We start from the raw sequence: 15,747 nt of genomic DNA on the forward strand, positions 1-15,747 counted from the left end.
GAATGACGTGAGGGTGAGGAAATGATGACAGAAATGTAATGTGAACATGCTGAGAGATTTTGAAGTGAAATGTGTCTTAATCTCTTGGTTTCTCTGTGTAGTTTTGAAGAGATCTTGAAGGAGAGCGATGGCGTTATGGTCGCCCGCGGGGATCTGGGCATCGAGATTCCGGCAGAGAAAGTCTTCATCGCGCAGAAGATGATGATCGGACGCTGTAATTCAGCAGGGAAACCTGTGATCTGTGCCACACAGGTGCTCTCAACAGAAATCATATTTAGTTTTTATTGAAAAAATGTCATTTATTAAAATTGTTACTGTGTGTGTAAAATTACGAATCGTCTTTATTCTTTTTATCTTGACTTTTAAAACTGTAAAATGTTGAAATTAAACATTCTAAATACCCGAACTAGTGTACTGGAGACTTAAAGGGACAGTACACCCAAAAATAAATTCTGTCATCATTTCCTCACCCTCATGTCATCCCAGATGTGTGTGAATTTCTTTCTTCACCAGAACACAAATGAAGATTTTTAGAAGAATATTTCAGCTCTGTTGGTCCATACAATGCAAGTGAATGGTGACCAGAACTTTGAAGCTCCAAAAAGTACATAAATGCAGCATAAAAGTAATCCACAAGACTCCAGTGGTTTAATCCATGTTTTCAGAAGTGATATGATAGGTGTGGGTGAGAAACAGATCAATATTTAAGTCATTTTCTACTATAAATCTACACTTTCACTTTCACATACGACTCCAGTGGTTTAATCCATGTCTTCAGAAGTGATATGATAGGTGTGGGTGAGAAACAGATCAATATTTAAGTCATTTTCTACTATAAATCTACACTTTCACTTTCACATACGACTCCAGTGGTTTAATCCATGTCTTCAGAAGTGATATGATAGGTGTGGGTGAGAAACAGATCAATATTTAAGTCATTTTCTACTATAAATCTACACTTTCACTTTCACATACGACTCCAGTGGTTTAATCCATGTCTTCAGAAGAGATATGATAGGTGTGGGTGAGAAACAGATCAATATTTAAGTCATTTTCTACTATAAATCTACACTTTCACTTTCACATACGACTCCAGTGGTTTAATCCATGTCTTCAGAAGTGATATGATAGGTGTGGGTGAGAAACAGATCAATATTTAAGTCATTTTCTACTATAAATCTACACTTTCACTTTCACATACGACTCCAGTGGTTTAATCCATGTCTTCAGAAGTGATATGATAGATGTGGGTGAGAAACAGATCAATATTTAAGTCATTTTCTACTATAAATATACACTTTCACATTCTTCTGTTTTTTGGCAGTTCGCATTTTCGTACGTATCACCTACCGGTTAGGGCTAATCAAAAGTGGAGATTTATAGTAGAAAATGACTTAAATATTGATCTGTTTCTCACCCACACCTATCATATCACTTCAGAAGACATGGATTAAACCACTGGAGTCGTATGGATTACTTTTATGCTGCATTTATGTGCTTTTTGGAGCTTCAAAGTTCTGGTCACCATTCACTTGCATTGTATGAACCAACAGAGCTGAAATATTCTTCTAAAAATCTTCATTTGTGTTCTGGTGAAGAAAGAAAGACACACACTTCTGGGATGACATGAGGGTGAATAAATGATTACAGAATTGACATTTTTTGGGGTGAACTGTCCCTTTAATTCAGCATGCATTCAAATTAGATTTTTTCAACTATATGTGATAAATACAACTGGCAGTTTTTCATCCCGCTGTCTGTTTCTGTCAGATGTTGGAGAGTATGGTGAAGCACCCGCGGCCGACGCGTGCAGAGAGCAGTGATGTGGCTAATGCCGTGTTAGACGGAGCCGACTGTGTGATGCTCTCTGGAGAGACCGCTAAAGGACACTTCCCTGTAGAAGCCGTCGCTATGATGCACTCGGTGCGTGCGTGTGTGTGTGTGTGTGACATCACTCTTCTGTACATCACTTTTATTCTAAAATGACTCCACTCTATCTGTCTGTGTGTCAGATCTGTCGTGAGGCGGAGGCCGCCATCTTTCATCAGCAGTTGTTTGAAGAATTGCGTCGTTTGACCCCTCTGAGCTCTGACCCCACAGAGGTCACGGCCATTGGTGCAGTGGAGTCATCCTTCAAGTGCTGCGCTGGAGCCATCATCGTCCTGACAACCTCCGGGAGGTACACACACACACACACACACACACACACACACACACACACACACACACACACACACACACACACACACACAGACATACACACACACACACACAGACATACACACACACACACACACAGACATACACACACACACACACACACACACACAGACACACACACACACACACACACACACACACACACACACACACACAGACACACACACACACACAGACATACACACACACACACACAGACATACACACACACACACACACATACACACACACACACACACACAGACACACACACACACACACACACACACACACACACACAGACATCACACACACACACACAGACATACACACACACACACACAGACATACACACACACACACACACAGACACACACACACACACACACACACACACACACACACACACACACAGACATACACACACACACACTCTCACAGACACACACACACACACACACACACTCATACACACACTCTCACAGACACACACTCACACACAGACATACACACACACACACACTCATACACACACACACACACTCATATACACAGACACACACACTAACACAAACACACTCACACAGACACACACACACACACACTCATACACACACTCTCACAGACACAGACACACTCACACTCTCACACACACACACTCTCACACACACAAACACTCACACACACTCTCACACACACAAACACTCACACACACACTCTCACAGACACACACACACTCATACACACACTCTCACAGACACACTCACACTCTCACACACATACTCACTCACTCACACACACAAACACTCACACACACTCTCACACACACAAACACTCACACACACAAACACTCACACACACTCTCACACATTCACACACTCTCACAGACTCACACACACACACTCACACAAACTCTCACAGAAAAACACACCACACACACACACTCACTGAGACCGTCAATCCGCACATCTTATCACGTGACTTGTTGAGCGTGTTACCGTGGAGACGTAGCGCGTGTGGAGGCTTCACGCTATTCTCTGCTGCATCCACGCACAACTCACCACACGCCCCACCGAGAGCGAGAACCACATTATAGCGACCACGAGGAGGTTACCCCATGTGACTCTACCCTCCCTAGCAACCGGGCCAATTTGGTTGCTATGGAGACCTGACTGGAGTCACTCAGCACACCCTGGATTCAAACTCATGACTGCAGGTGTGATAGTCAGCGTCAATACACGCTGAGATACACAGACCCCCGAAATGTTTGAATATTGATATTAAAGTTCATTTTGTGAAAGTTTGACACTAAATAACTAAAAGTGTTAGTTTTGTTGACTATAATAATATGGTATTTTCATGAGAGTTAAACTCACTAAAACTCACAAAAACATACTGATTAAATTAAAGGACATTTTCATAAAAATTCTAAAACTGCGACTCAAACAAAAAATAAAACACAGAATACTTCTTCACATTTGGTTTCTGAAAACACACGAATTTCTTTACATTTTAATAATTTTATTTCATTTTGTTACACCAGATGTGTTCCGGGTCAGAAATGACCGGTCAGTATAAAGAAATATAAAGTGTTCAGGAGCAACACTGGTGTCGTACGTTTGTGTTCGATTTGTGCCATTAAAAGAAACATTATAACCTTTTCCTTTCTTTGTATTGAACTAAATAGCATTTGGGAGCATGAAATCGCACTGGCTAAACCACATGTCAATCACTCTGGCTAAACCGCATGTCAATCACTCTCACCCGTCTCCAGCGTTTGTGCTCACGTCTGGTTTCATTGAAGCATTAATTGTCACCCCGTCAAGCTCAAACACGTCTCTGTTTCTCTGTCAGGAAATACCAGATTTGGTCTGATATTTAAATTACTCACCGTTCAGCTAAAGTCACCTATTCTGAAGCTAAGTTGTTTGTTCAAATTTCTAAATTGTCCTGTCACTTTAAATAGTTACTTTAAGCTTAAAGGGTTAATTCACCCAAAAATGTAAATGATCCCATAATTTACTCACTGACTTTCTTCTTTCAGTCAAACACAATCAGAGTTATATTAAACAATATCTGGCTCTTCCAAGCTTTATAATGGGAGTGAATGGTACCTTAGATTTTGAAGCCCAAAAAAGTAATCCATCCATCATAGAAGTAATCCAAATGGCTCCAGGGGGTTAATAAAGGCCTTCTGAAGTGAAGCGTTTGTGTAAGAAAAATATCCATATTTATAACTACATAAACTAAAATCACTGGCTTCCGGTAACGGCCGTCCGCGCACTCACGAAGCGAGTCGAGTTCCGGCGTATGACGTAGGCGTAGCGTTAGCTTCCTGTGAGAACTGATGGGCATTCCGGCTCTTTTGGCTCCCAAACGGCTCTTTAAAAAAAGGCGGACTCGAAACTTGACCTTGAACTGCATGACTCGACGATGACTCGAATGTTTTATTTTATTATTATTTTCTATAACTTATTATCCAGAAAGATTAACATGTCAAATTAATGTTCAAATGTTTGAGGTTGTCAGTAAATGAAAATGATTCCCGATTAATCTCATGTTTTGTAGCGCGACACATTTGAAATGATTTACAGTCACAACACTATTTAAAATGTGACTAGTAATATCAAATATACAGAACGACTCATGACGAAATCCAAGTGCTCTCATAGTGACTCCTGAAGACTTTAATTAAAGTTTTTTATAAACTATTTTATATAAATGTATCACTGAAGGGAACTGACTGTCTTCGATAGCATTTTCTTTTCATCTTACCTCCGTATAATGTCTAATAAAGTATTGTTTATAAGTGCAGTGCTGTTTTGTGTACAGGCGTTACCAGGGTAACAGCTGCTTTGAGTACAGGCGTTACCAGGGTAACAGCTGCTTTGTGTTCAGGCATTACCAGGGTAACAGCTGCTTTGTGTTCAGGCGTCACCAGGGTAAAAGCTGCTTTGTGTTCAGGCGTTACCTGGGTAACAGCTGTTTTGTGTTTAGGTGTTACCAGGGTAACAACTGCTTTGCGTACAGGCGTTACCAGGGTAACAGCTGCTTTATGTACAGGCATTACCAGGGTAACAGCTGCTTTGTGTACAGGCGTTACCAGGGTAACAGCTGCTTTAAGTACAGGCGTTACCAGGGTAACAGCTGATTTGTGTACAGGCGTTACCAGCGAAAGAGCTGCTTTTGTGTTCAGGCGTTACCAGGGTAACAGCTGCTTTGTGTTCAGGAGTTACCAGGGTTACAGCTGCTTTGTGTACAGGCGTTACCACGGAAACAGATGCTTTGTGTTCAGGCGTTACCAGGGTAACAACTGCTTTGTGTACAGGTGTTACCAGGGTAACAGCTGATTTGTGTACAGGCATTACCAGGGTAACAGCTGCTTTGTGTTCAGGCGTTACCAGGGTAACAGCTGCTTTGTGTACAGGCGTTACCAGGGAAACAGCTGCTTTGTGTACAGGCGTTACCAGGGTAACAGCTGCTTTGTGTTCAGGCGTTACCAGGGTAACAGCTGCTTTGTGTACAAGCGTTACCAGGGTAACAGCTGCTTTGTGTACAGGCATTACCAGGGTAACAGCTGCTTTGTGTTCAGGTGTTACTAGGGTAACAACTGCCTTGTGTACAGGCGTTACCAGGGTAACAGCTGCTTTGTGTACAGGCATTACCAGGGTAACAGCTGCTTTATGTACAGGCGTTACCAGGGTAACAGCTATATTTCTGCAGCATAAGCGCCCCCTACTGTCAGAGAGTGAATTTGCATTTTCATTCAGTCTGACTTTTTTGTTAATCAATGTGAAAATCTGACAGTATTTTTACACCACATACACACAGTGTTTTACATTTTAACCGCTTAATTCTAAAAAATATAAACAATTTGGAAAATAAGGTATTCACAGTATTTTTATGTGCCTCATTTTTAAGCAGGCTTTAAGGACATGTGCAACAGTTTAAAACAATAAAATGCTCATAAGTTCACATATAACACGTATTACACTTATTCACTAAACTGGAAAACACTCTGGGCTATAAATCATTAAATAAGATATGATTATTACTAAATGTACATACCCAGTTAATGCACGTGCAGCACAGGACATGGTCAAACGTCACACATACAATCCATATGCATCCTAAAGAAGTCTCATCCGATGATCAAAACCGGGTGCTCTCTTGCTCACGTTCTAACCGGCACGCATGCGCAACACCATGAGCTCTTAAAGGGGCCACGTCCAATTTGTGATGAGTTAAATTACATGACATTTCACCACTTGGCTACAAATATATATGTATATATCTAATGCAATATCTTGTGATAATATATGCAATATGACAGATTTATAAACAATTTTAGTGGGTTGTCCATGTTGACCCAAGCACACAAGGAGTGGTACCCAATGAAGAACACAACACAAGGGTTAAGTGTCTCGTTTCGAAGACTCTGGATGTTGCGTACGTCACAGACTGAGAACACTATGAAGAGGTGTATCCTTCATTGGGTCCCACAATTCTTTGCATCGGCTTAAATGAACATAATTTCCGATTTAACCGAAGATGTGATGTTCAAACGCAAGTAATGTTAATTATTATATGTGAAATTATAATGATATGTAAATTGTTATTAGGTACATAAACGCATAAAGTCGTAAAATCCATTTTATTTTCTCTCTACATCATTATAACTTTCCTAAAGTCGATGTGTGTCGTCATGGCAACCACGAGACATCCTGTTTGTTCTGCGAAGGCCATCTCGATTTTATTAAAGTGAATTCTTACAGACCTTGCAATGACACACACGGGTTGATTTTTCATTCAAGCACAAGTTTTGTGTCTTTATTTTCAAGGTCACAGTTATCTGCAGGTTACTCAACGACAGTTTCTTAAAAACTGATTTCTTTGGACTTTTTGGTGAGTGAGTTTAAAGGGACAGTGCACCCAAAAATGTAAATTCTGTCATCGTTTACTCACCCTCATGTCATCCCAGATGTGTGTGACTTTCTTTCTTCAGCAGAACACAAATGAAGATTTTTAGAAGAATATTTCAGCTCTGTTGGTCCATACAATGCAAGTGAATGGTGACCAGAACTTTGAAGCTCCAAAAAGCACATAAATGCAGCATAAAAGTAATCCATACGACTCCAGTGGTTTAATCCATGTGTTCAGAAGTGATATGATCATACCTGTCAACGTTTGGGTACCAAAATCTGGGAGACCTCTGAGCGGGGGATGGGGGGGGTGCTGGATGGTGTTCGCCGTCCTTTTCTGCATATCACGGCGCCGTTTTGTGGTCTGTTTGCATAACATGGCGGCTCATTTTAGCTTATCACGGCCCGTTTCGTGGCCGATCCACCAGCCTGCTCGGTTCTCTCGATTGACAGTCCACCCCTGATCGTAAACCTTGCCCCCCAAAAAAGAAGAAAAAAAAAAGACTTAAATATGGTTGTTTCTCACCCACATGAGTACTTTTACTACAAATGTTTGTGCTTCAAAGTTCTGGTCACCATTCACTTGCATTGTATGGACCTACAGAGCTGAAAAATTCTTCTAAAAATCTTCATTTGTGTTCTGCAGAAGAAAGAAAGTCACACACATCTGGGATGACATGAGGGTGAATAAATGATGACGGAATTTACATTTTTGTGTGAAATGTCCCTTTAAGTGTGTTTTTACACAGCAACTGTAGCTTGGAGTTTGGTAAAATAATAGATTGCTTATTAACGTTTGCAGTTAAAGTGACAATCGCTTAATTTTAAAATGTAACATTAATTTTAAATGTAACATTAATTTTAAAATGTAACTTTAATTTTAAATGTAACATTAATTTTAAGTGTAACATTAATTTTAAAATGTAACTTTAATTTTAAATGTAACATTAATTTTAAAATGTAACTTTAATTTGAAGTGTAACATTAATTTTAAAATGTAACTTTAATTTTAAATGTAACATTAATTTTAAAATGTAACTTTAATTTTAAATGTAACATTAATTTTAAGTGTAACATTAATTTTAAAATGTAACTTTAATTTTAAATGTAACATTAATTTTAAAATGTAACTTTAATTTTAAATGTAACATTAATTTTAAGTGTAACATTAATTTTAAAATGTAACTTTAATTTTAAATGTAACTTTAATTTGAAGTGTAACATTAATTTTAAAATGTAACATTAATTTTAAATGTAACATTAATTTTAAAATGTAACTTTAATTTTAAATGTAACATTAATTTTAAGTGTAACATTAATTTTAAAATGTAACTTTAATTTTAAATGTAACATTAATTTTAAAATGTAACTTTAATTTGAAGTGTAACATTAATTTTAAAATGTAACTTTAATTTTAAATGTAACATTAATTTTAAAATGTAACTTTAATTTTAAATGTAACATTAATTTTAAGTGTAACATTAATTTTAAAATGTAACTTTAATTTTAAATGTAACATTAATTTTAAAATGTAACTTTAATTTTAAATGTAACATTAATTTTAAGTGTAACATTAATTTTAAAATGTAACTTTAATTTTAAATGTAACATTAATTTTAAAATGTAACTTTAATTTTAAATGTAACATTAATTTTAAAATGTAACTTTAATTTTAAAATGTAACATTAATTTTAAATGTAACATTAATTTTAAAATTTAACATTAATTTTAAATGTAACATTCATTTTAAAATGTAACATTCATTTAAAATGTAACATTGATTTTAAAATTTAACATTAATTTTAAAATGTAATATTAATTTTAAAATGTAACATTAATTTTAAATGTAACATTGATTTTAAAATTTAACATTTATTTTAAAATGTAACTTTAATTTTAAAATGTAACTAATTTTAAAATGTAACATTGATTTTAAATGTAACATTAATTTTAAAATGTAACTAATTTTAAAATGTAACATTGATTTTAAATGTAACATTAATTTTAAAATGTAACATTAATTAAAAAATGTAACATTAATTTAAAATGTATCATTAATTAAAAAATTTAACATTAATTTAAAATGTAACATTCGTTTTAAAATATAACATTAATTTAAAATATGACATTCGTTTAAAATGTAACATTGATTTTAAAATGTAACATTGATTTTAAATGTAACATTCATTTTAAAATGTAACATTAATTAAAAAATTTAACATTAATTTAAAATGTATCATTAATTAAAAAATTTAACATTAATTTAAAATGTAACATTGATTTTAAATGTAACATTCATTTTAAAATGTAACATTAATTAAAAATTTAAGATTAATTTAAAATCTATCATTAATTAAAAAATTTAACATTAATTTAAAATGAAACATTGATTTTAAAATATAACATTAATTTAAAATATGACATTCGTTTAAAACGTAACAAACATTAATTTAAAATGTAACATTGATTTTAAAATGTAACATTGATTTTAAAATGTAACATTATTTTAAAATGTAACATTCATTTTAAATGTAAGGGAAATGTCGGCCATACTAAAGGCTGTAAATGACAATAACAATGGCTGAATGTTCACGTGATGTGGATTCTGTGGAATTTAAAAGGTGACGCCCACTCGTGTTGAGTGACACTGAAACTGTGACCCTGAAAATGAAAAGACACGAAACTCGAGCTTAAAAATCAACCTGGAGATGCAAAAATAAAATGGAACACAACAGACATTTATTGATTTATTTAGTGATTTCATAAATAATTATATATATATATATATATATATATATATATATATATATATATATATATATATATATATATATATATATATATATATATATATATGGTTTCAATATTTGTTTTTATTATTTTATTTTAAGTTGGGTCTCCATAGGTTTTGTATTGTAATGTCTAGATTAATTTAGAGTATTTAATGTTTAATCATAAATATATTTTTGTTCATTTACATTAGTTGTTTTAGAGTTGTGTTTCTGAGTGTAATTCTGTCCTTCAGGCATTATTTCAAGTATTTTACAGTCCTACAGATGCATTTAATAAATTAAAATAGTTTTTATTTCTTTTTAATTTGATCTCCGTTATGAAAGCTTAAATGTATCAATGATTTCATTGAGTTTCTCTTTCTGTTGTGCAGATCAGCTCATTTATTATCTCGATATCGTCCCCGCTGTCCAATTATCGCCGTGACGCGGAATGATCAGGTCGCCCGCCAAACGCAGCTGCTGCGCGGTGTTTTCCCCGCCCTCTTCCAAGCTCCGCCTTTCGAAGTCTGGGCCGATGACGTAGACATCCGAGTGACTTTTGCCATGGACATCGGTGAATATGAGTGTGTGTGTGTGTGTGTGTGAGAGAGTGTGTGTGTATGTGTGTGTGTGTGTGTGTGTGTGAGAGAGTATGTGTGTGTGTGTGTGAGTGTGTGTGTGTGAGTGAGTGTGTGAATGTGAGTGTGAGTGAGTGAATGTGTGTGTGAGTGAGCGAGCGAGCGAGTGTGTGTGAGTGTGTGAGTGTGAGTGAGTGAATGTGTGTGTGAGTGTGTGTGAGTGAATGTGTGAGTGTGAGTGAGTGAGTGAATGTGTGTGTGTGAGTGAGTGAATGTGTGTGTGAGTGAGTGAATGTGAGTGTGTGAGTGAGTGTATGTGTGAGTGAGTGAATGTGTGTGTGTGTGTGAGTGAGTGAATGTGTGTGTGTGTGTGAATGTGTGAGTGTGTGTGTGTGTGTGTGTGAGAGTGTGTGAATGTGTGTGTGTGAGTGTGAGTGAGTGAATGTGTGAGTGTGAGTGAGTGAGTGAATGTGTGTGTGTGTGTGTGTGAGTGAATGTGTGAGTGTGAGTGAGTGAGTGAATGTGTGTGTGAGTGAGTGAGTGAATGTGTGTGTGTGAGTGAGTGAATGTGTGTGTGAGTGAGTGAATGTGAGTGTGTGAGTGAGTGAATGTGTGAGTGTGAGTGAGTGTATGTGTGAGTGAGTGAATGTGTGTGTGTGTGTGAGTGAGTGAATGTGTGTGAGTGAATGTGTGTGTGTGAGTGAGTGAATGTGTGTGTGAGCGAGCGAGCGTGTGTGAGTGAATGTGTGTGTGTGAGTGAGTGAATGTGTGTGTGTGTGTGAGTGAGTGAGTGAATGTGAGTGTGAGTGAGTGAATGTGTGTGTGTGTGAGTGAGTGAGTGTGTGAGTGAATGTGAGTGTGAGTGAGTGAATGTGTGTGTGAGTGTGAGTGAGTGTATGTGTGAGTGAGTGAGTGAATGTGTGTGTGAGTGAGTGAATGTGAGTGTATGTGTGTGTGTGTGTGTGAGTGAGTGTGTGAATGTGTGAGTGAGTGAATGTGAGTGTGTGTGTGTGAGTGAGTGAATGTGTGTGTGAGTGAGCGAGCGAGCGAGTGTGTGTGAGTGTGTGAGTGTGAGTGAGTGTGTGAATGTGAGTGTGTGTGTGTGAGTGAGTGTGTGAATGTGAGTGTGAGTGAGTGAATGTGTGTGTGAGTGAGCGAGCGAGCGAGTGTGTGTGAGTGTGTGAGTGTGAGTGAGTGAATGTGTGTGTGAGTGTGAGTGAGTGTATGTGTGAGTGAGTGAATGTGTGTGTGTGAGTGTGTTTGTGTGTGAGTGAGTGTATATGTGTGTGAGTGAGTGTGTGAATGTGTGAGTGAGTGAGTGAGTGAGCGAGCGAGCGAGCGAGCGTGTGTGAGTGAGTGAATGTGAGTGTATGTGTGTGTGTGTGAATGTGTGAGTGAGTGAATGTGAGTGTGTGTGTGTGTGTGTGAGTAAGTGTGTTAATGTGTGAGTGAGTGAATGTGAGTGTGTGTGTGTGTGAGTGAGTGTGTGAATGTGTGAGTGAGTGAATGTGAGTGTGTGTGTGTGTGAGTAAGTGTGTTAATGTGTGAGTGAGTGAATGTGAGTGTGTGTGTGTGTGAGTGAGTGTGTGAATGTGTGAGTGAGTGAATGTGAGTGTGTGTGTGTGTGAGTGAGTGTGTGAATGTGTGAGTGAGTGAATGTGAGTGTGTGTGTGTCTGTACATAACATTTACGTCTCTCTCTCTCTCTCTGTCTGCAGGTAAAGCACGTGGGTTTTTTAAACCGGGTGACATGGTGATCGTGGTGACCGGTTGGAGTCCCGGCTCAGGTCACACCAACATCATGAGGGCGGTCACTGTGCCCTGATTGGTCCGAGTTGTCTGATTGATAGTCAGATGGACCACTGAACCTCTGACTCCGTTATCTGCTAATTAACTTAGACTTGTTTACTCAATGACAATGACCGCATGGACTCATCAGTTCTTGCATGGCTCTTCTCCCACGGTGTCAATGTTCTGTTGTGGTTGTGTTAAATTTGGATCCATCATATGTTCCCACTGCAATAAATACCAAACGGCCATATGTGCTGTTGTTTATTTTCCTGTAATGAAAACTGTTAATTACATTCACACGGCATCTCATGAAAGGAATTCACCCGTCAAGAGAGAGTCACAGCCGAGTGTCGTCTCTCATCACCGACTGCAAACAGATTATTTACTGATTTAATCACTGATCGTCCGTCCATGTAGTGACTCGTGTGTCACTATAGATGAGAAGCTGATCAAGTAAAACCAGTAAAACATTTAATTATGGATGAAGAACTCTTCTAAGAGTGAAATACATTATTAGTTAGTGAAAGTTTTGGTCTTTAAGTAACAAAGTAACTCTCTGCGTGTCAATTAAAATATACAAATTCAGAAATGTTTGTGTTCGGTTTAGGGGATCGAAAATATCAGGATCATTATACATCAATCAATATAAACAGAATTCAATAGATTGTTTTATATCTTCTGTGAGATAGTTAGGGGCAGGTTTAGGGTTATAGTAAATGTGTTTATGAGAGATACTCACTGGTATAAACTCAAAGGTGTGTGTGTTGTGCATCTGCTCTGTCATTATGGTTTTATTGCGTTACTGGTTTTAGCTGTTCTGTGTCAACTCAAATGACTGACATCAGAGTGACACCACCGGCCCTAAACCAATTACAAACATCCTTAACCCTTAAATACACGAGTGCTTCAGCAGACATCATTACACACTCAGGCCTTTACTGACCCGGCATCAATATCTCTCACAAATAGATCTACAGAATGACCAGATAGTAACACATACACATTACACATAACACATGCACATAACATACACATACATAACATACACATTACACATAACACATGCACATAACATACACATAACACATACATAACATACACATTACACATAACATACACATAACACATACACATTACACATTACATACACATTACAAATAACATACACATTACATACACATTACACATAGCATACACATTACATATACATAACATACACATTACACATAACACACACATTACACATATAATACACATAACACACACATTACACATGCACATAACATACACATTACACATGCACATAACATACACATTACACATGCACATAACATACACATAACACATAACATACACATAACACATAACATACACATTACACATAACATACACATAACACATAACATACACATTACACATAACATACACATAACACATAACATACACATAACACATAACATACACATTACATATAACATACACATTACACATAACATACACATAACACATAACATACACATTACACATAACATACACATTACACATAACATACACATAACACATAACATACACATTACACATAACATACACATAACACATAACATACACATAACACATAACATACACATTACATATAACATACACATTACACATAACATACACATATACATAACATACACATAACACATAACATACACATTACACATAACACATAATATACACATTACACATAACATACACATAACACATAACATACACATAACACATAACATACACATTACATATAACATACACATAACATACACATTACACATAACACATAACATACACATAACACATAACATACACATAACACATGCACATAACATACACATTACACATGCACATAACATACACATAACACATAACATACACATAACACATAACATACACTACACATAACATACACATAACACATAACATACACATTACACATAACATACACAACACATAACATACACATAACACATAACATACACATTACATATAACATACACATAACATACACATTACACATAACACATAACATACACATAACACATGCACATAACATACACATAACACATAACATACACATTACACATAACATACACATAACACATAACATACACATTACACATAACATACACATGCACATAACATACACATAACACATAACATACACATTACACATAACATACACATAACACATAACATACACATTACACATAACATACACATAACACATAACATACACATAATACATAACATACACATAACACATGCACATAACATACACATAACACATAACATACACATTACACATGCACATAACATACACATAACACATAACATACACATTACACATAACATACACATAACACATAACATACACATAACACATAACATACACATTACACATAACATACACATAACACATAACATACACATTACACATAACATACACATAACACATAACATACACATAATACATAACATACACATAACACATGCACATAACATACACATAACACATAACATACACATTACACATGCACATAACATACACATAACACATAACATACACATTACACATAACATACACATAACACATAACATACACATTACACATAACATACACATAACACATAACATACACATAACACATAACATACACATTACATATAACATACACATAACACATAACATACACATAACACATAACATACACATAACACATGCACATAACATACACATAACACATAACATACACATTACACATGCACATAACATACACATAACACATAACATACACATAACACATAACATACACATTACACATAACATACACATAACACATAACATACACATTACACATAACATACACATAACACATAACATACACATAACACATAACATACACATTACATATAACATACACATAACATACACATTACACATAACACATAACATACACATAACACACACATTACACATGCACATAACATACACATAACACACACATTACACATGCACATAACATACACATAACACATAACATACACATAACACATAACACATAACATACACATAACACATAACATCCACATTACATATAACATACACATAACATACACATTACACATAACACATAACATACACATAACATACACATAACATACACATTACACATAACACATAACATACACATTACACATAACACATAACATACACATAATACATAACATACACATTACACATAACACATACATAACATACACATAACACATAACATACACATTACACATAACATACACATAACCTACACATAACATACACATTACACATAACACATAACATACAAATTACACATAACATACACATAACACATAACATACATTACACATTACATAAACATTACACATAACATACACATAACCTACACATAACACATGCACATAACATACAC

At 36.0% G+C, this 15,747-nt stretch overlaps 1 protein-coding gene across 2 annotated transcripts in view; it reads left to right on the forward strand.

Moving 5' to 3' along the window:
- pklr (pyruvate kinase L/R) overlaps window positions 1-12,635 on the forward strand; it is a 21,481-nt gene extending 8,846 nt beyond the window's left edge. Inside the window, exons 7-11 of one of the 2 annotated variants that reach the window (XM_052147144.1) lie at window positions 102-252; window positions 1,771-1,923; window positions 2,013-2,179; window positions 10,285-10,466; window positions 12,188-12,635. In XM_052147144.1, coding sequence (XP_052003104.1) covers window positions 102-252; window positions 1,771-1,923; window positions 2,013-2,179; window positions 10,285-10,466; window positions 12,188-12,294 — 760 coding nt within the window. In that variant the 3' untranslated portion in view covers window positions 12,295-12,635. The remainder of the gene's footprint in view (window positions 1-101; window positions 253-1,770; window positions 1,924-2,012; window positions 2,180-10,284; window positions 10,467-12,187) is intronic. The other variant, XM_052147143.1, reaches the window with a different exon arrangement.
- Window positions 12,636-15,747: the final 3,112 nt, after the last annotated feature.

Source organism: Xyrauchen texanus, chromosome 17, assembly GCF_025860055.1.
Source record: "Xyrauchen texanus isolate HMW12.3.18 chromosome 17, RBS_HiC_50CHRs, whole genome shotgun sequence".
NCBI lineage: Eukaryota > Metazoa > Chordata > Actinopteri > Cypriniformes > Catostomidae > Xyrauchen > Xyrauchen texanus.